Source organism: Myxine glutinosa, chromosome 2 (assembly GCF_964187855.1).
Source record: "Myxine glutinosa chromosome 2, kmMyxGlut1.1, whole genome shotgun sequence".
NCBI lineage: Eukaryota > Metazoa > Chordata > Myxini > Myxiniformes > Myxinidae > Myxine > Myxine glutinosa.
In genome coordinates, this window is record NC_136262.1 from 183666057 (window position 1) to 183686360 (window position 20304).

General features: G+C 46.6%; 1 protein-coding gene across 3 annotated transcripts in view; it reads right to left on the minus strand.

Moving 5' to 3' along the window:
- Positions 1 to 20304, minus strand: part of SETDB1 (SET domain bifurcated histone lysine methyltransferase 1) — a 209162-nt gene that overhangs the window by 40274 nt on the left and 148584 nt on the right. For all 3 annotated transcript variants that reach the window (XM_068106639.2, XM_078772036.1, XM_078772037.1), the window contains 2 exons: positions 19065 to 19181; positions 5228 to 5397 (listed from right to left, as the gene is read on the minus strand). In XM_068106639.2, the coding sequence (XP_067962740.2) occupies positions 5228 to 5397; positions 19065 to 19181 (287 nt within the window). The remainder of the gene's footprint in view (positions 1 to 5227; positions 5398 to 19064; positions 19182 to 20304) is intronic.

Here is a 20304-nt window from a genome sequence, read left to right on the forward strand (position 1 = left end):
TCTTTGCTGATAATTTCACCATCTCCTACATCATTTATCATCCTTCACATGAGAAATCAGCAATATCTTCCCACTGCAGAGCTTGATAGAATCAGGAGCTGGTTCAACACTTGGAATATGTCTTTCAACTGGATGCATTGCCTGGACGTTTCTTGTGTGATTTACTCAATCTGCTGATTATTACCTCAACCACCAAAGGTCGAGGTTATGTTTTCACCCCTGTCTGTCTGTCTGCTTGTTTGTTTGTTTGTCTGTCCATTTGTGAACAAAATATCTCAAAAAGTTGTGGACTGATTCGGACGAAATTTGGCAGAGATGTAGCGTATGTGACAACAACAACAGCGTATCTGACTTCTCCTACTTTCTGAACCAGCTCTGTTCCCTCTCCCCCTCAATCCTCCTCCTCGGTGATTTCAATATCCACATGGACTCCACTGACTCCACAATAACCACTGACTTCACTGATTTACTCACCTGCTTTAACCTCACTCAACATGTCAAATTTCCTACCCATAACCATGGTCACATTCTGGACCTTGTCTGCTCTACTGGATTAATTTTGCACCATCTCTCTGGCTCCGACCTCACCCTCTCTGACCACTTAGCCATCACTATGACCATCAACATCCCCACCCCAGCGGCCAGCACCAAGGCATTATCGCACTATCAACTTCCGTAAGCTAAACGCTCTTTCACCTACCTCATTCTCACCCACCCTCTCTGAAAAAATGTCCACTTCTCCCTTCGTTGACCTCCACACCCCTTCTGACCTCACTGACTACTACAACCACACTCTCTCCTCCTGCCTTGACCAGCTTGCGCCTATAAAAACCAAAACAGTTTCTTTCACCCATTCTGCTCCCTGGTTTACCCCTGAACTCCGCCTGATGAAAACTCGTGCTCGTCAACTTGAAAGACTCCGCAATAAAACAGGTCTCACAATTCACTCCCAAGCCTACAAGGACCACCTACAACACTACAAAGATGCCCTCTCCCGCTCCCCCTACTACTCTCAAATTATCCACTCTGGCTCTGGAAACCCAAAAGCACTCTTTTTCTTCTTTTTTAAAATATACTGAATCGAGGCTCGTGAAAGAGCTGACAACCGCGAGGGAAAGACAGCACAGGGGAACCGCGAGGGAAAGACAGCACAGGGGGACCGCGAGGGAAAGACAGTACAGGGGGACCGCGAGGGAAAGACAGTACAGGGGGACCATGAGGGAAAGACAGCATGGGGGACCACGAGGGAAAGACAGCACAGGGGGACCGTGAGGGAAAGACAGCACAGGGGGACCGTGAGGGAAAGACAGCACAGGGGGACCGCGAGGGAAAGACAGCACAGGGGGACCGCGAGGGAAAGACAGTACAGGGGGACCGCGAGGGAAAGACAGCACAGGGGGACCGCGAGGGAAAGACAGTACAGGGGGACAGCGAGAGAAAGACAGCACAGGGGGACCGTGAGGGAAGGACAGCACAGGGGGACCGTGAGGGAAAGACAGCACAGGGGGACGGTGAGGGAAAGACAGCACAGGGGGACCGTGAGGGAAAGACAGCACAGGGGGACGGTGAGGGAAAGACAGTACAGGGGGACCGCGAGGAAAAGGCAGCACAGGGGGACCGCGAGGGAAAGACAGTACAGGGGGACCACGAGGGAAAGACAGTACAGAGGGACCGCGAGGGAAAGACAGCACAGGGGGACCGTGAGGGAAAGACAGCACAGGGGGACCACGAGGGGAAAGACAGCACCAATAAACTTCTCTACAATAAACACACAAACTACAAAAGTTCTTCTCTACAATAAACAAACTCCTCAGCCCCCTGAACACCACCACCCAGTCATTCACAGTAGACAACTGCATCTCCTTCCTTTCATTCTTCCAATACAAAATTGACAACATCTACAACAGCTTAACCACCACCGCACCCGCTCCCCCTCAAACCACCTGCCCCCCCTTATCCTGCCAACCCCTGTCTCAGTTCTCCCCAGTCTCCCCTACTGACCTCTCTGAACTCCTCATAGGAATGAAAACTGCCACCTGCACTCTTGACCCCATCCCCTCCAGCTTTGTCAAGGCCTCCCTTCCTACTCTCTCCCCACTTATCACTGCAACAATAAACTCCTCCCTGTCTACAGGCATCGTCCCACCATCCCTCAAAATTGCTGCTGTTACCCCCATTCTGAAAAAACATGGACTCAACCCTGACACCCTAAATAACTTCAGACTCATCTCCAACCTACCCTTTCTGTCAAAAGTTTTGGAACACGCTGTAGCCACTCAACTCAAACATCACCTCTCTGCCAATAACCTGTATGAAACATTCCAATCCGGAATTCCGCTCCAACCACAGTACTGAAACTGCTCTCCTCAAAATCACCAACGACCACCTCCTCTCCTCTGACGCTGGCAACCTCAACATTCTCATCCTCCTCGACCTCAGCGCCACCTTTGACACAATCAATCACACCATCCTCCTCACCCGACTTGAAACCACCTTTAACATTACCGGGACTGCCCTCTCTTGGATCAAATCATACCTCTCTGACAGACCCCAGTTCATCTCCATCAATAACTGCAAATCCCCCACTGCTCCCCTCCCCCAAGGTGTCCCCCAAGGTTCAGTTGTTGGCCCCCTCCTCTTAATCCTGTACCTGTGCCCCATTGGTCACTTAATCTGCCGTCATGGTCTCCAATTCCACTGCTTCGCCGATGACATCCAGCTTTTCATCTCCACCAAGTCCATCTCCACCGCCACCCACTCTATCCTGACAAACTGCATCACTGAAATAAAATCCTGGCTTCAAATCAACTTCCTCAAACTTAACTATGATAAATCTGAAATAATCATCATTGACCCAAAAACGCTCACCAAATCCACCCATAACTTTGCCCTCAACATCGACGGTTTCCCAGTATCCACCTCCCCTCACATCCGGAATCTTGGCATCGTCTTTGATCAAACCCTCTCCTTCGACAAATACACTAAACAGAACACAAAGACAGCCTTCTTTCACCTGAAAAACATCGCCCGTCTCCGTCCATCCCTCTCCTCCACGGCTGTAGAAACCCTCATCCACGCCTTCATCACCTCCCGTCTGGACTACTGCAACAGCCTCCTCTATGGTTCACCCTCAATAATCACCAATAAACTCCAATACATTCAGAACTCCGCTGCCCGTCTACTCACCCATTCCCGGACCCGTGACCACATCACACCCGTCCTTTACAAGCTTCACTGGCTCCCCATCCCCCAGAGAATCCAGTACAAAATCCTCCTCTTGACCTACAAAGCCCTCCATAACCTGGCCCCATCCTACCTGAATGACCTCCTCTCCAGACACACTCCCACCCGCAACCTCCGCTCTGCTGGTACCAACCTCCCGACCCCCTCCCCCCCCCCCCCCCATCCAGACCAAATTCAGATCCTGGGGGGACAGGGCCTTCTCCATCGCTGCTCCCACCCTCTGGAACTCACTACCTCACACCATCAAGGACTCCTCCTCACTCACCACATTCAAAACATCACTCAAGACCCACCTGTTCAACACTGCATTCAACATTTAACCCACAGCATTTAACCCCTGACTATCTCTTCTCCTTCTCCTTCTGCTTTGATTATTTACCTATCGATTTTTGTCTTTTTGCACTTGTTTTTTGTACTCTGTCAAAGCGCCTTTGAGCTTCTTGAAAAGCGCTATATAAAATAAATGTATTATTATTATTATTATTATTATGACAACACAACAGGCATTTTAAGGCCATTTTCCCTGCAAGAGCGGGGGTTAGCCTTGCGGTCCCCATGACAATGTTCTCCATTTTGCATTTGCATAGCGTATGTGACAAGGACGAAATTATTCGATTTAGGTGAAGATCCGGATTCGGATCTGGATCCGAGAACTTTTAAAGTGATTCTTCACCATTGGGAGATAGGGCCAAAAACTATACATAGCAGGATGTCTCAAAAAGTTGTGGACGGATTTGGACGAAACTTGGTGGACCGGTTGGTTGTCTGACAAGGACGATTCGATTCTGGTGAAGATTTGAATATTGATTCGGATATGAGAATTATTGAATATTTTAAGTGATTCTTCACCGTTGGGAGACAGAGCCAAAAACGATACATAGCAGGATATCTCAAAAAGTTATGAACAGATTTGGACAAAACTTGTTGGACAGGTTGTGGGTGTGACAAGGAAGAAATAGATTCAATTTTGGTGAAGATCCAGATCCGGATCCAGCTGGTAGAATGTTTTAATTGATTCCTCACCATTGAGTGATATGGCCAACCAGGCGGAGGTATGCTCTCTACTGAGTGCCATTCTAGTGTTTTTCTTGTGTTTTTTTTAAAAATCGTATTGCTTGAAAAGCAATATTCACCACGAGATCAACCATGAGTTAAAATGTTAAGGGAAACCAATTTGGGTGTTTGCAGATCAATGTAGGTTTGAGAAATGCAATTTCTAAATCCTCGGAAAATTAAAGAAACGACCATTTAAAAAAAAAAAAAAGATTTATGTGGAAGTTTGCAGGTGAATCAATTACTTTTGCAGTGAGGAATAATTCAACTCTCCGTTAATATAATGGTGCCGTGTCATCATAATGCAATGTGGAACTGCCATGGTCACCATGTACAGAATGTAACAAGATAAATATTGTATTTGCTTGAATAAGGAAGCTTGACCAATAAATAACTATGTGAATGAATGTGAATGTTAGAATTTTGAGTTGGTTAGGTTTTTAATTCTCCAAAGGAAGGAAGGCAATAAAGTGTCCAATACATCACAGAGTATGGATGATGAAGGAATGATGTCTCAACTGTAATGTCAAAAAAAAATGCATTGAGAGATCGTTTGAGATTTGTATCCCAAGTCCTATTGCTGGAACGTGGCATGTTATCCACGTGCCCACCCTAACAATAAAGCGAAACACTGCACAAGTAACACATTACTGCCACCATCATCAATACTTCTCCCAATACTCCCACAAGCAATACATCAACGGCGTCACTCGCACTACACTTACAGGACAAATGTGATAAATAGCTCAGCCAAAAAATCTCGTATGTTTAACATCAAGTAAACTTTCTATTTTGTTTGTGGTCGAAGACAATTAATTCAGTTTATCAATATAACTAATGTTAGCAAGTGTACTGGAGTCACTGTGGTGATGGTCTATGGGCCTTTGTTAGACTTATGTCAAAGCAAATGCCATGAAGTCTATGAACGCACCGGCATAGATGCAGACAAATGACCCTTTCTCAATGTCATCGAGGCAACGGATGCCCCAGCCTTTGGTCAGCGTGTTGAAGAGTTGCAGACGCACCTGCAGCCCGTGCTGTACCAAACGGTTCTGGCACATTTGTGGATTGCAGCCGCACCGCTTGTTACACTCGTAAACCCTGCCGGGAACACAGCACAAGAGGGCAGTTGTGTTAGGAGTATCTACTAAATAAAAAAATGATGCATTTCAGCATCAGTGCAAGAAATTCGCCTCAAATTCAGTACAAAAATCATTTTGCAAGCTCATGCTGCCATTATATACGTATATATATTGTTGCGGTTTTGAGAACCCCTCACTTGTAAATACTTGTAAATAATTCTTGTAAATATTCAATCATTTAAAAGGTAAAGATCGCACCCTAGATAGTCCACAAGCAACACGTAGGACACCATAGGAACTTCTCAGTTATTTCCTTAATATGTGTTTCAGATAAGGCTGTGTTCCCAATAGTTGAATCTTCGTTGCATTAATTAAACAAGATAGGTCCTTTTCAATTCCATTCATTTTGCGGCTTGACTCTCTCCAAATTGTGGTACACGTCTTGCCAGCAGCGTTCGCTGCCTTAGCACCGCCATTACGCACGCGGTCAAGCTTGGAGAAGAAGGGGGCGGAGCGCCCAGAACGAGGCGTAACCCTGTCATCGACCCGTAAGGGGCGGAGCCGGTGAGCCTTCGCTAACCAACCAGGGCTGAGGTGAGCTCACCGGTGGGCGGAGTGCGAGAATACGCGGCTTGATTTCAAAGCACCCGACATAAGCGCAAGCGCGGCGCCTTTACACAGAAGAGAAGGCACGCAGAAGAGAGGGAGGGCACGCAGAAGAGAGGGAGGGCACGCAGAAGAGAGAGAGAGGGCACGCAGAAGAGAGAGGGCACGCAGAAGAGAGACGTGGGGGTGCTCGCATTGCTGCAATAGGCTGAGGCCCTCTAGACCCCTATTGTTGCCCGTTGTTGAGCTCGTTTGTACCAGATGCGCGAGGAATCATTAAGCGGCGCTGAACACCTGTGAAGCTGAGTAAGGAGGTCACGAGCAGAGAACTGCGCATACGGACTTGCGAAGGGCTAACCCCCCGCCATATGTAAGGTCCGATCGCGCGCCACCGACACGCAAGCTGCCTCCCATTCTTCAGCCTGGACCGGAGCCGGCCCTCAACGCCCTACCACCTGCCTGGACCTTCCTCCCCTACCATCTGCTTGTACCCTTCTCCTCCTACCACTACCACTACCCTCCCGTGTAAGTCTGTCTGTTTGTCCTGGGGTTAAGTTAAGACTGTATTGGTAAGGTTGCCCTGTGTCCTGCTTCTTCTTCTTCTTCTTCTTCTTCTTCTTCTTCTTCTTCTTGTATATTCTTTCCCTTTTGTTTCCTCTTTGGGTTCTTGTACATAATTAATAAATCATATTTGTTCTTCCTTACCTTTTGGTTTCCTCTCCATTCGATCGTCTTCGTCCTTTCTCTCCATTGAGTACCTGTGGCACGATTTGGGAACCGCTCAGTATCGGGTTTAGTCTTCTTGTTAATGGCTCGGACTTCGGATTGCTAAACCGCTCGGCAATTCCCATCTTGTCCGCGGTCCGAGCGGGAGTTATCTCCCTGCTTTGCGGTCGGATTGGCACTCAGGTATTTTGGACTCCGTTGACCAATCACCCTGGCCAATCTCGACCGGAAAGGACCGTTATAATTTCCAGGATTGGGGGACGGCCAGCTTAAAAGACGAGGGGATTAACTCCCCCTTGATAAGGGGAGCGCCGACCCCCGAATCCGCAACAATATATATATATATATACAGTCATACCCCGTTTTACGCCATTTCGACCTACGTCAAATCCGACTTTACGCCACTCTTCGAGAGTAAATTTCAGTTCAGCGAACGTCATTATGTGCGACTTTACGTCACTCCTACATCATCATCTCCTTTATCTCGAAGGAGGAGAAGACCATGAATAAGAATATATAGAATGATCGTTTTGAGGCCATTTTCCCCGCTGGAGCGAGGGTTAGCCTTGCGGGCCCCATGACAACCATGGTTCCCTGTTTGAGGCAATGTTTTTATGGCCGGATGCCCTTCCTGACGCCAACCCTTGGTCACGCTCTTACGATGCGCAGGGATACGGTGTACCTCTTCTAAACCGGGGTACACACCGGGATCATTCATCCCAGCAAGCTGGTACTCAATTTGCCGACCTCAGAAGGATGACAGGCCGAGTCAACCCCCCTGGCGTTAATTCAGCGATCGACCGGGATTCGAACCCAGGATCCTAGGATCCCAAGCTGGCACCCAAACCGCTAAGCCAACACCAGGCTTCAAGAGGAGAAGACCATGCCAGGCTACAAAGTCGCGAAGGAGCGGCTAACGTTAATGCTTGGGGGTAATTGCACCGGTGACTTCAAGCTGAAGCCGCTCTTGGTGTATCTTGGTGTATCATGTGTGTGAGTATGAGGATGAGCTCTAGGCACAAATGAGGAATTGAATGAGGATCTTTGGAATGAACTTGGTGAAATGAGGCATTGGTCGAGAATGGTTGTGTGTGTGAGAATCTGGTTATCGTTGAACTTGGTGAAATGAGGCAATGGTCTGGGCTGACCGGGGAAAGTGTATGAGTGGTGTATTGAGGACATGTGTAATGGTGTTGAGTGATTGACTTGCATGGGGTGCAAGTGGATAAATGGAGAGACTACTTGGTGTGTGGGAATAAATGATGTGTGGAGTGAGTAGTGTGGATTGAGCGGTCTGGAGTGCATGGTGCGAAGGAGTGGATGGGGGAGGATGGACCCCTTCACGAATACCCGGGGAGGGTAGTTTAAAGTTAGGTAGAGGGAGTAGGTAAATTGTTTGGAAATCGACATCTGTGGTGCAGGGAGTAGCAAGCTGTTGTTGATGTATATCCTTGTAAAGAACCGATCGACGTGTGCATGGATTTGCAAATGCCTGCCTGTACGTCGTCGTTTCTGCGTATATCGCATCGTCCAAAAATAAAGAAGCAAGCAACTTCGGCCGCTCGATGAAAGACGGGGCACGCCTCGGAGGTGAGCGTCGATCCCTGGGGCGGCCGGGTTCACGGAACCCTGAGCTCGTTCGTTCGTCACAGACGAGACGACACGACCACCGGTGAAACTGCTCGGACACATTGGGTAAAGCACGCCGTGGTGAAGCGGGCCGCGGAGCCACTCGGCACACAAGCCAGCTCAAGGTCGACACGTCCGTGCCAGTCACCCCATTCGAGGAGAAGACCCGACCGATAGGACCGAAACCGACCGACCGAATAAGACCCGACCGAAACAACGGACAGACTCCCGACGGGGAGCGGCAAAGATTCAGGGCGAAGCCGCAGCCTCCTCCAGTTATTTACTCTAGTTTTACGAATTACGGTGTTTGTCTTCATTTTAAGGCATTTTTAAGACATTACGCCCGGTTTACGTCAGAAACCACACTAGTGCAACCCTCTTATGGTCAAACTGCCAAAATCAAGACTCTGCTCACCTTCACTCCTTCATTCCTTCATTCCTCTTTTCTCCCGCCTCTGGAACAAACTCCCTCACTCTCTTCAATCCCACTCCACCCTCCAGGTCTTTAAAACAGCTGTTCACCACCATCTCTTATCTTCCCCCATCCAAAACCTTGATCTTTTCTACCCCCGCTAATTTCACCCCAATTCCACTTTTTTGAAATACCAACTTCTGTCCTGGAAGTCATTGGTGTCCTTGTGTTTTATACTTCTCCCTCCACCCCCCCCCCCCCCTTCCCATGCCTCCTCCCCCCAAGCCCTCTCCCTTCCACACATCTCCCTGCTCTCAAATGTTGTGTTTGTGTGCTTCACCTTCTCTCCCCATCTTGTTTTCCACTCCCGCTTTTTATATATTTCGTTTGTCTGGTTGATTTGTTTGTGAAGTAAATGTTAGCTCTTTCACGAGCCTCGATTCAGTATACAAAAAACAAAAAACAAAAACAAAAACAAAACCGAGTTACGTCACGGCTTATGGAACCAATTAATGATGTAGGCCGGGGTATTACTGAATATGTATGTATGTATGTTTGTATATATGTGTATGTATATGTATATGTATATATATATATATATATATATATATATATATATATATATATATATATATATATATATATAAAATATATATATATATATATAAAATATATATATATATATATAAAAACCACCGTTTAGAGGCCATTTTTCCCCGCAAAGCGGGGGTTGGCCTTTTCGGGGACCGTGGTAGTTGTTGTTTTTTGGTCCCCTTTTTGAAGCAATGTTTTACGGCCGGATGCATATATATATATATATGGAACTTGTATGTATATATGGAACTTGTATATGGAACTTGTAAAAAAAAAACAACATTCTCATATCCACAACAATATATATATATTTATATATATATATATATATATATATAAATATATATATATTGTTGTGGATATGAGAATGTTTTTTTTATTTATTGTTGTGTAGTGAATAGTTGTAAAATGTCACCCTCCTTCCTGCAATTGTTGTTGTATAAAGATCAAAGGGCGTTCCCGTAGTTAATTCCATAAAGCATACACGAAGGACACGATATATCCCTGTTCAGTAGTTATATCCTTATTATGTGTATTAGGCTAAGGATTTGTCTTCCATTAATTTAAATACTCCATTGCACCAAGTGAAATAAGAGTAGATCCCCTTTCATTCACATTCCACTTCCAACAATTGCCAACTGTTTCCTCCGCGACTCCATTCGCCACGAGGTCGGCTTGGAGAAGAAGGGGGAGGAGCTGCCGACTCCTGGGCGTGCCCGCCCATCGTCATCAAGGGCGGAGCCAGAGGGCCGTGCCGACCAATCAGGGCCGAGGCGAGCCCACCGATGGGTGTGTCCTGGACACCAGCGGCTTGATCGCCTGAGGCACTAGAAAGAGCGCGCGCGAAAGCCTGGAAGTTGTTGTTGGACTAAGAGTTGGACTGAGTGGGACTAAGAGTTGGACCAAGCAAGAGAGGAAGTTATTGGACTGGGTTGGACTAAGAAAGAGAGAGAGGAGAGAAGGGGCGAAGCGAAGCAAAGAGAGAAAGAGTCCTGGAGTTTGTGAGAGAGGGAGAGAGAACCCGTCACGCCAGACCCCCCACCAGCAGCTTGGCTCCACCAAGCAGCTCCGACCCGTTACCCCGCGCACACGACAGGATCGGTGGCATCGGCGGCCGTCGAGGTCCAGCCCGACGTCCCATGTGGGATCAAGCTTCAGCCAGCTCCGTGCCTTCCTCCCCCTCCAGCCACCCACCTCCTGTCATTCCTGCCTGCAATTTCCCCATTCGTGTACGTGAGTTTGTTCTGTGTGTCTTGTCCCTGGGTTAATTAAGCCTGTTTAGATAAGCTGGCGATTTTCACTGTGTCACCTTTCCTCTTCTGTATTTTATTTTATTATCCTTCCTTCTCCTTGGTTTCTTTGATTGTGTAAATAGTAGGAATAAATTTAGTAGCATTTCGAACCTTTTTGCTTTGGTGTTCTTCTTCTTCACATCCTTCGCTTTAGTCTTTTCCCCATTGAATATCTGTGGCGCGGTTCGGCCAACGTTCAGGAATCGGGTTAGTCGGGGTAACTGTTCGGGCGCGGCGGCCATCCGCTCGGCAAACAACATCCTCGCCGCGGTCCCGTAACAAAAAAAATAAAAATATATATATCTATATATATATATATATCTATATATATATATAAAATATATAGATATATATATATAGATATATATATAGATAGATATATAGATAGATATATAGATAGATAGATATATATATATATATATACAGTGGTACCTCGGCTTACGAGTGCCCCAACGTACGAGTTTTTCGGGATACGAGCCGTCGCTCGGGCGGTTTGTTGCTTTGGGATACGAGCCGAGATCCGATGTACGAGCTCAAAAAATTTATTTTTTTGAATTTTCCGGTCGTCCCCTTAGTTCCGGTCACGGTCGGTTCCGGTCCGGTCACGTGGTTATCTTGCCGTGAAAGCATCTCTGCTTGGATATAAAACACGCAATCGTCGAAATACATTAGCGAGGAATCTCCTTGCTCCAGCCGGTGACGTCATCGGCGGGGATCCCCGCCTCCAGAGTGGCTGGTCACGTGACCGCCAAAGCGTGTCGCGCGTGCGGGTATAATGAGCTACACCTGTGGATCACGTGACCACGGAAGCACGCCTCGCTTGAGAGGCATGGCTTTCGGTTTGCGTTTTGCTTTATAAGGCGCGATAAATGGGCTTTTGAGTGTTAGCGGTTCATGGCGTTGACGGTTCATGACGGTTCATGGTCAAAAACCCATTACATCAATTTTACCAGGCACTGTACAGTAAGTACAGTGGACACCAAATGCACGGTGGAAGGCTAGAAGTAGAAGATCGTCCAAGACAAGTGAGAATAAGCCATACTTTGGAGATGACGTCATTCGCTGGTCCGATAACCAAAGATGTGGTATAAAAAACCAGGTGAGCTAACAATGCAGCAATGAAGGAATTCGGCCAAGGCACCGGCACACAACGACCTACCTACATCGAAAGACTCAATGCCAATGGTGACAGAAGCCAAGACGGCCGGCTTAAACACCGCCGAAAGACCACGGTGTACCAACTTACGATGCAGAACATCTTGCACTTAATATGATGACAACAGGTGCCATCCTCTGACGTACCATTACAGGTACAGGTACAGTACACGTGAGCACAGAGCAAAAGTTCACTGAAACCGAGATTAAGAAAAAAGAAAAAACACCTCGTGGTCCGTGCTCGATATCCGAGTTTCAATCTTTTCAAACACATGATGCTCTCGGTCACGGTATCTCCTGCGAGCTGCTTCTCCTTCAACCACACAAACAACAACTTCTCCATATCTTCATGGATAGAGGTCCAGTTTATTTCTTTACATTCTCTTGTATTATGTACAGTATATACGAGGTCGTGCTTGTTTATACATTATTTGTTATTTATAAAGTACATTTTTGTTATTTAAAAGCACCTAACAAAAAAAATTGGTGTTTTTTTTTTGAGGCTGGAACGGATTAATAGCATTTCAATGCATTTGAATGGGAAAATTTGCTTTGACTTACGAGCGATTTGGCTTACGAGCTCCGTCACGGAACGGATTAAACTCGTAAGCCGAGGTACCACTGTATATATATATATATATATATATATATATATATATATATATATACAGTATATATATATATATATATATATATATATATATATATATATATATATATATATATATATATATATATATATATTGTTGCGGATATGGGATTGGCCTCCATATCCGCTTGTAAATATTCCCCTATTTCCCCAATACTCCCCAACTATCCCCAATCCCCCATTCCCTAGTCCCATTGTCTGTAAACAACACTCTGTAGAACCGACCTTCCCCTTTTTCCCCCATTAAATGTCGTACCCAGGTCCACCGCATCTCACGTAGACAACTTTCGGACATCTTGCTAGTTATTCTTAGTCTATGTCAGTTAAGGACTCGTTTCCATTAATTCTGACTCTTCGTTGCACCAGAATGTGATTGTATGGCACCAGTAGTGAGTTTAGGACCTCCCCATACCTCCTCCCATCTTCCCCATGAAACAATAACAACAACAACAACAACAACAACAACAACAACTACAACAACAACTACAACAACAGAGGGGGGCGGCGCGGCGCGGCGCGGGGAGTGTGCGTCCTCACTCCGGCTTGGTTAGCCGCCATTGCCCATGCGCTCCACGGGGTTACCACGAAGGGGCTGGCTGTCAGCTCCTCGTCAGGGGCGGAGCCCGGTAACCCCCCGCAGCCAGTGAGAAGCGGCGGGCCGATTCCATCTGGGGCGGAGCTAACGAGCCGAGGGCGTGTCACTCCCCGCCGGATATGCGCAGCCACTTACCGGACGTGAGGTCAGATGCGCCCCCAGCTTGGAAAGACGGGTCGCGACCTCCGAGCGCTGAGCGACTTCCCCGCATCTTTGGACTGGACCGGGTCGATTTTGCCCCTGAGCCAAGAGTGCACCTTGAGCCATCGACTGCCCGCCTTTCCTTGCCATCAATCCCCGTGTGAGTCAGTCTTGTCCCGTTTATCTGTCGTCTGTCGGGGCTAAGATAGGACCGTGTTTAAGTGCCCACCTTTCTATGCTGTCTCTCTTGTCTTTGTAATCTAACCTTCCGCAATATTATAACCTCCTCCCGAGGTCTTGAGAACCGTACCCCTGGTGTCGTGTCATTTTAACCCAGCCGTTGTGTCCTTTTCCTCAATTGATTTAGCGTAGCGCGACTCGGCCAACGTTCGAGTATAATCGGGTAAACTGTGCAGACGCGGCCATACCAAACCGCTCGGTAAATTAACATCCACAACCGCGTCTGTAACAATATATATATATAATATATATATATATATATATATATATATATATATATATATAGTTATGTCGGTAGGGTAGTGATATGTAGAGCCAGATAGATCTGTGTAGGTAACGTGCTTCGTCTGTCGCGGTAAGGAATCTACCTTGTAATAAGTTTCATGTGTAGGCGTTTTGTCGGGTAAGAGTATACCTGTGAGCATACCAGGATGTTCGAGTGATCAGTAGCGTAGGGATTAAAGAGTGGCGCCCCTGTGTGTCCACACCTGGTAGCCAAACCTTTGTCCCTTATGGCAATGCACACCTGTAGACACCATAGATAGGTCCCCAGCGCAACACTAAATATATCCCTTCCCTGACATGACTGTGAAAGACCAACAGGCAAGGAAATCAGGCCGGGGCACCGCCGATGATGGCCGCCGCCAATTACACATCTGACAGGCCTAGCCACATTGAGTGTCACGCGCTATGACCACGGAACAGGGAATGAGTGTCGGGGCAGCGCGGTAGGCACGGACGTCCAGCCGGCGAGTCGGTGGAGGGCACTGATTGGGTGGCGTGCCAGAGCTGACGTCACCACCACGGGAAGGTTATTTAAGGGTGTGCCAAAGGACATTTTCTCTCTCGTTCTCTTGCATCGCTTGCTCTTGCGGCTCTGGCAGTTCGTGCTCGTTTGCGCAGCTAGCCCTTTTGGACATCCGGCGCTTCGTCTTGCGCATCCCCAGTTGAGTTGAGTCATAGCCCGAGTGAAGTTCGCTTGCTTCTTGCACATTTGCTTTGGGAGAGCTGACTGGGACGTGGCAGGCCGATCGTGTGTGAAGATCGACCTCGTGGTGCTTGGAGCGGTGCTCGGTGCTGTAGCGAGGGACCTCGTGGGTGCATCGGGGCCGAACGGAGCCGTGTTGGATGGCAGCCAAAGACAAGTCGACAGGACCAGATAAGGCCATTACCCATTTCCCACAAACATAACGAACGTTTTTTGTTTGGCGATTCTTGTCCCTCATTTGTATTTGAGGTCTGGTGTGCGGGACCCCGATTTGGTTTGTTTTATTACCGTCGCGTTCTTTGTATCGGGTTCCGTGGAATAAATCTCTATTTTTGTACATTTTACTTTGGTCGTTCGTTTGAATTAATTTCCCTGCAGGATCGAAGCTGCCGTCGTTTCACCAAGATAAGCTTTTGCCGCAGCCTTCCATTTTCCTTCTTCCTCCCGTGTTTTATAGCCGAATCCGTGTTTGGTCGTCACCTCCATTAAATCCGTTCAGGCCTATCCGTGGTCTCTGGTGTTAACCGGAGTCGCACGACAATATCTATATATCTATATATATCTATATATATATATACAGACTTGGCATTTAATATGGATTTATTTTTTTTCTTGACTTGGGTTTCCTTTCTGAACTCAGAATATCAATCTGGTGAGTTTCTTTTACGCTTCGGTGATTTCTTTGTTTAAAGAACCATGTCACTGATTGTCTGTCGCAGCAAGAAGTCAATAACAGGATTATATCACAGGTGGCGTGACAAAATGTACGGACAGGTACATTTGACGATTGGCTTCACAATGGGGTATATAAGGGTTGTTGCGTTCTGTATTAGTGGAAAACAACTGCTGCACGTCCACAAAAGTTATTGCCGCTTCCTCTGGAGATGGTCCGTCAACTTGACAATGCTGTTTGTCATTGAGTGGTGGCTTTACGAAATTCCGGCATGAAACAGTGTGCTATTGCTCGCAGTGTGGCATCACTCAAGGTCAGGTGTCAAAGATCCCGAAACGAAATGCTCAGAGGGGTGTCCCTCCTCCAATATCGAGGCCAGGACGTCCCTGCAGAACCACAAGGAGGGATGATCGCCAGCTGCACCGGTTAGTCCGCAATGGCCGTACCAAGTCAGCTAATCGGCTTAGGGCTGAGTGGCAGCAACTGACAAATGTGCCTGCATCCAGAAGGCTAGTCAACCAACGACTGGTTCAAGCAAGCTATCGTGCCAGGCGTCCCCTGAGAAAGCCACGCCTGACAAGACAACACCGCCAGCGCCGATTGCAGTGGGCCAGAGAGCACTGTCAATGGCAGCCAGGACACTGGAATCACGTGATCTTCAGTGACGAGTCTTGATTTCTGGTCTATCGTCAAGATGGCCATGTCCGAGTGCGCAGACAAGTGCATGAAGCCTACAACGAAGATTGTATAGTGCCAAGAGTCCAAGCTGGAAGTGGTGGTGTGACCGTTTGGGCTGCTTTTCATGCAGGGGGCAAAACGGACCTGGTTGTTCTGAATGGAAACCTGAACCAGCAAGTACAGGGCCATTCTGGAAGAAACATTGCTTCCATTTGCTCGTGTAGCCTTTCGAGGAAACTTTGTCTTCCAAGATGACAATGCATGGTCTCATCGTGCTCACATGATCCAACACTTTCTTGCTGACCGTGGTGTAGAGCATATGGAGTGGCCTGCCATGTCCCCGGATATGAATCCGATAGAGAACTTGTGGGCAGAATTAACGCGTCAAATCGACAACTTGGACCAGCAGCCTACCTCTGTGCGTGAATTGCAGCAGGCTATTGTCACTGCATGGCAAGCGATTCCTGTCCAAACCTTGCCAAATCTCGTGAACAGCATGCCTCAACGTGTACGTGCTCTCCTGAATGCTCGTGGGGGTTACACGACGTACTGAACTGTAATTTTAATGTCTGTAATCCCAGTTGTAATTTAACTTTTGTTTTTGTTGAAATTTTTTTTGGCTAATGTGCCAAATAAAGAAATACTTCTGGAAAACGTACAGAAGTTTAACACAGTACTGTCCGTGAATTGAGTTCAATATCAGTTTCCATCACTTTCAAGGATCAATTTATTTGCTTCGAAATGTCAAATGTGGTTTTTGTTTCTTTTAAAGGTCACATTAACAAAATCTGGAATAATTTCAACATAATTCCAATGAACTTTTGGTTCTAAGTCAACTTGAAAAGTACGTTCACCCCCACAAAAAAAATATTCCATATTAAATGCCAAGTCTGTATATATCTATATATATATATAGAGCCTGGTGATGGCTTAGCGGTTAGGGTGCCGGCTTGGGATTCTCGGATCCTGGGTTTGAATCCCGGTCGATCGCTGAATTAACGCCAGGGGGGTTGACTCAGCCTGTCATCCTTCCGAGGTCGGCAAATTGAGTACCAGCTTGCTGGGATGAATGATCCCGGTGTGTACCGGTTTCGAGTAAGTACATCGTATCCCTGCGCATCGTAAGAGCGTGACCAAGGGTTGGTGTCAGGAAGGGCATCCGGCCATAAAAACATTGCCTCAAACAGGGAACCATGATTGTCATGGGGCCCGCAAGGCTAACCCCCGCTCTAGCGGGGAAAATGGCCTTAAAGCGATCATTCATATTCATTCATTCATATGTATATATATATATATAATTATATATATATATATATATTTTTTCTTTTTTAAAATATATATATTAGTGCTGGGCCGATATCGGGACTGGCAATCGGGAACAAGCAGATACCGTTTTTTTTTTGGTAATGTGTATCAGCAGATTGCAATCATTGTGCAGTTCCGATGACCAATTACAGTTGTACTGTACTCCATCCAACCCCCAAACCTTGAGTAGCTTTCACCCTTGTTTCGAGCGAATTTCAATAAACAAATTAAAGAAAACAACGTTGCACCTATTTGCTTTAGAAACAGCTGCGAGTACAAAGAAAAATGTGACGGCTCCGACTGTACCATGCGAAACGCGATGGCTCTTCCCGACTTCCTGGCAGAGTACGTCTTGACGCCATACATTCCAGGCATGCATCAAAGTGTCCTTAAAAATTTTTTTCCCCACATTTCAAAGGTATTCTGGCTCTCAGTATTCTGGCTCCCCGACCAAAATAGGGGCACATTTTATATGCAGTTTTGAAAATTACTGCTTCATTCATTATACCATATGCTGTGATGTGCTCTCGCGCAATCTCACATGATCTGAAGGCACATGGTGTTCACAAAACACGGACCCAAACACATGGCGCTCTAATTATTCCTCTGTAATAACAATTACTTTTTTTTAACCTCTTCTACCTCCTCTGTTACCCTTGTTATTTCCCGGCGTGCCCGAACAAGTTCGCCCTCCAAACGCCACCTTAACCGTTTCCATTCCATCATGTGTGTGTTAACTCATCGCCCGTTCCTTCACTTCCATTACTTCGCCCATCTCTTTCACCATCTTTGTCACATCATCTTGCCATGTTCTTCACTCCCTCTTTATGGCTCCCGGTTCCCCCTTGGTTTCCCTCTGTGTATTTTTAAATTATTTTATTGTGTCGGCATTTTCTTCATCCGTTTGTTTCATTCATTTTGCCCTATCGTCAGTCCTTCTACCCCCTGTATGAGTCCTTCCACCTCCTTCAGGTTCCCCATCTCTCCCGCCAGTCTGGCCTCGCTCTCCTTCAAGTCTTCCCGACCAGCCGCCATTTGCATGCGCATCGCTTCGCCCATCTCACGTTTGATTTTTCCCCGCTCATCGCGTCCATTCTCGTGCCCATCACTTGCATTTCGCCACTGATTCTCCAATAAACTCCATTTGTGATTTGACCGGGGCCCTAAAGAGCCCCATATCGAGCTGGCGCGTTACCCTGTGGTACACTTTCCATGGATGCCAAATTTTCCTCGTTTTGGTTCTTCCGCTGACGTGAAATCACCAGGTGAGTACCTACACTCGTGCGCTGATAACACCATTTATAACACTGAGTGAACAGGTGATCGATTTATTTAATGAATTAATAATCGTTCAGAACGGAATGCCTTTGTAACCCGGTGATTCCCTGTTCCTGCAATTTCATATTTTGTGTTAAAGTTGCTTTTCACACGACTAGACAAGCAGGAAACGATTGATTTTATATCCGTCAATAACTTATCGAATGAGCACACTTCCTTCCTTCATGAATGCAGCTTCATCGGAATAAAGATTACGGCACATGGTACCTCATTGTTCGTTTAAAAAATAACAGAATGCTGTTCTGTTCGATGAACCAATCGATTAGAGAAGGGATTTAAAATGTATCAAATCACAGCCATTCAATACCGGCAATAGTCAATCCGGGCATGGTACCGATCAAGCACGATAAACCCTTAATGTATATGAAATGACGTCATTATTTAATTATTTTATAATCAGAATCGGTATCGGTTTTTTTTGCCCACATCGGTCATAGTGACAGCACACACACACACTCACCCCACACACACACACACACACACACACACACACACACACACACACACACACACACACACACACACACACACACACACACACACACACACACGCACACACACGTGGATGATACTGACACAATCTCACATTAAATGACGAGGATTTGAGTGATACAATGTAAGACAAAATAAACCCTGAAAACATCCATGCAACGTGGTTTTCTTACCCTGTAGGAATGCATTCTTCCAACCTCTTGTCCTTGTAGCTAGATTCTCGGTTGAAAACCCCACCAGGGCTGCAACCTGATGCTTCAATAGAAAGCTGAATACAACTGCATTTGTTCCTACAAAGGACAGGAAATAAACATTTCAGAATTAAATTGAAATGGCAAATTTTGTTTTCTGATCAACAATCCAGAGGAATAATGTGACCGATTGATGTACTTTAACACCCCCACCGCACTCTCTCCTCCTCCCTGCTCCATTTTTTTGTGTACTCAGTCAAGGCTGGTGGAAGAGCTAACACAAACATATAATAAAGGGAGCAGGAGACAAAAGGGGGAGAGAGAGGGAAGCACAACACCAGAAGAGAACAGGGGCAGCGGGAGATCTGTGGAAGGGAGAGGGCTGGGGCGGGGTACACAGGATAAACAAGATGGACACGACAAGGCCTTTCAGGAAAGAAATCGTAATTAGAAGGATGTGGATTTTAGATTGATTAACGGGGGTAGAAAAGATCAAGGTTTTGGATGGGGAAAGATAAGAGACAGTGGTGGACAGCTGTTTTGAAGACCTGGAGGGAGGAGTGAGATTGAAGAGATTGTTGGAGTTTGTTACGGAGGTGGGAAAAAAGAGGAATGAAAGAGTGAAGGTGAGCAGTGATTCTTGACTTTGGCAGTTTCACCAGATGAGGGTTGCTGACAGATCTTGTGCATACTGAAGGAATATTTGGGGAACAGAGCGCAGACAGAGCAGGGGGAGAGCAGGGAGAGCTCGGCTGGAGAGGAGTCAGAAGAAAACAGAAAGACCACCAACCTGCCTGCAGTGAGAGAGTGAAAGGCTCTCAAAATCAGCTTCATTGGAAGATTCCAATGATTCTGAAAGCTTTGGTTTCTACAGCATGAAGCCAAGCTAGGTGTGAGGCAGGAACACCAGCCGAGTGGGGAGAGCTGCGGATGAAAGCTTTGTATGTGGTGAGGAGCTCAGTAGTGCCGAGCAAGAACTTCGCATGATGGAGGATGCCCAGACAGAAACTGGATTTGGAGGCCAGCTTGGAAACATGGTTTTCCCAGGAAAGACAATGGTTGATCATGAGTGAGACCAAAAAGCTTGAGTGAGAGAACTTCTTCAAGAGGATTTTTTGAGAAAGTATACTCAACATTAAAAATAAACATCAAATCTTTAGAAGGACACTCATTGAAATCCTCCATGCAAAAATGAAAAATATTTGAACACAGAGGTAAAGTT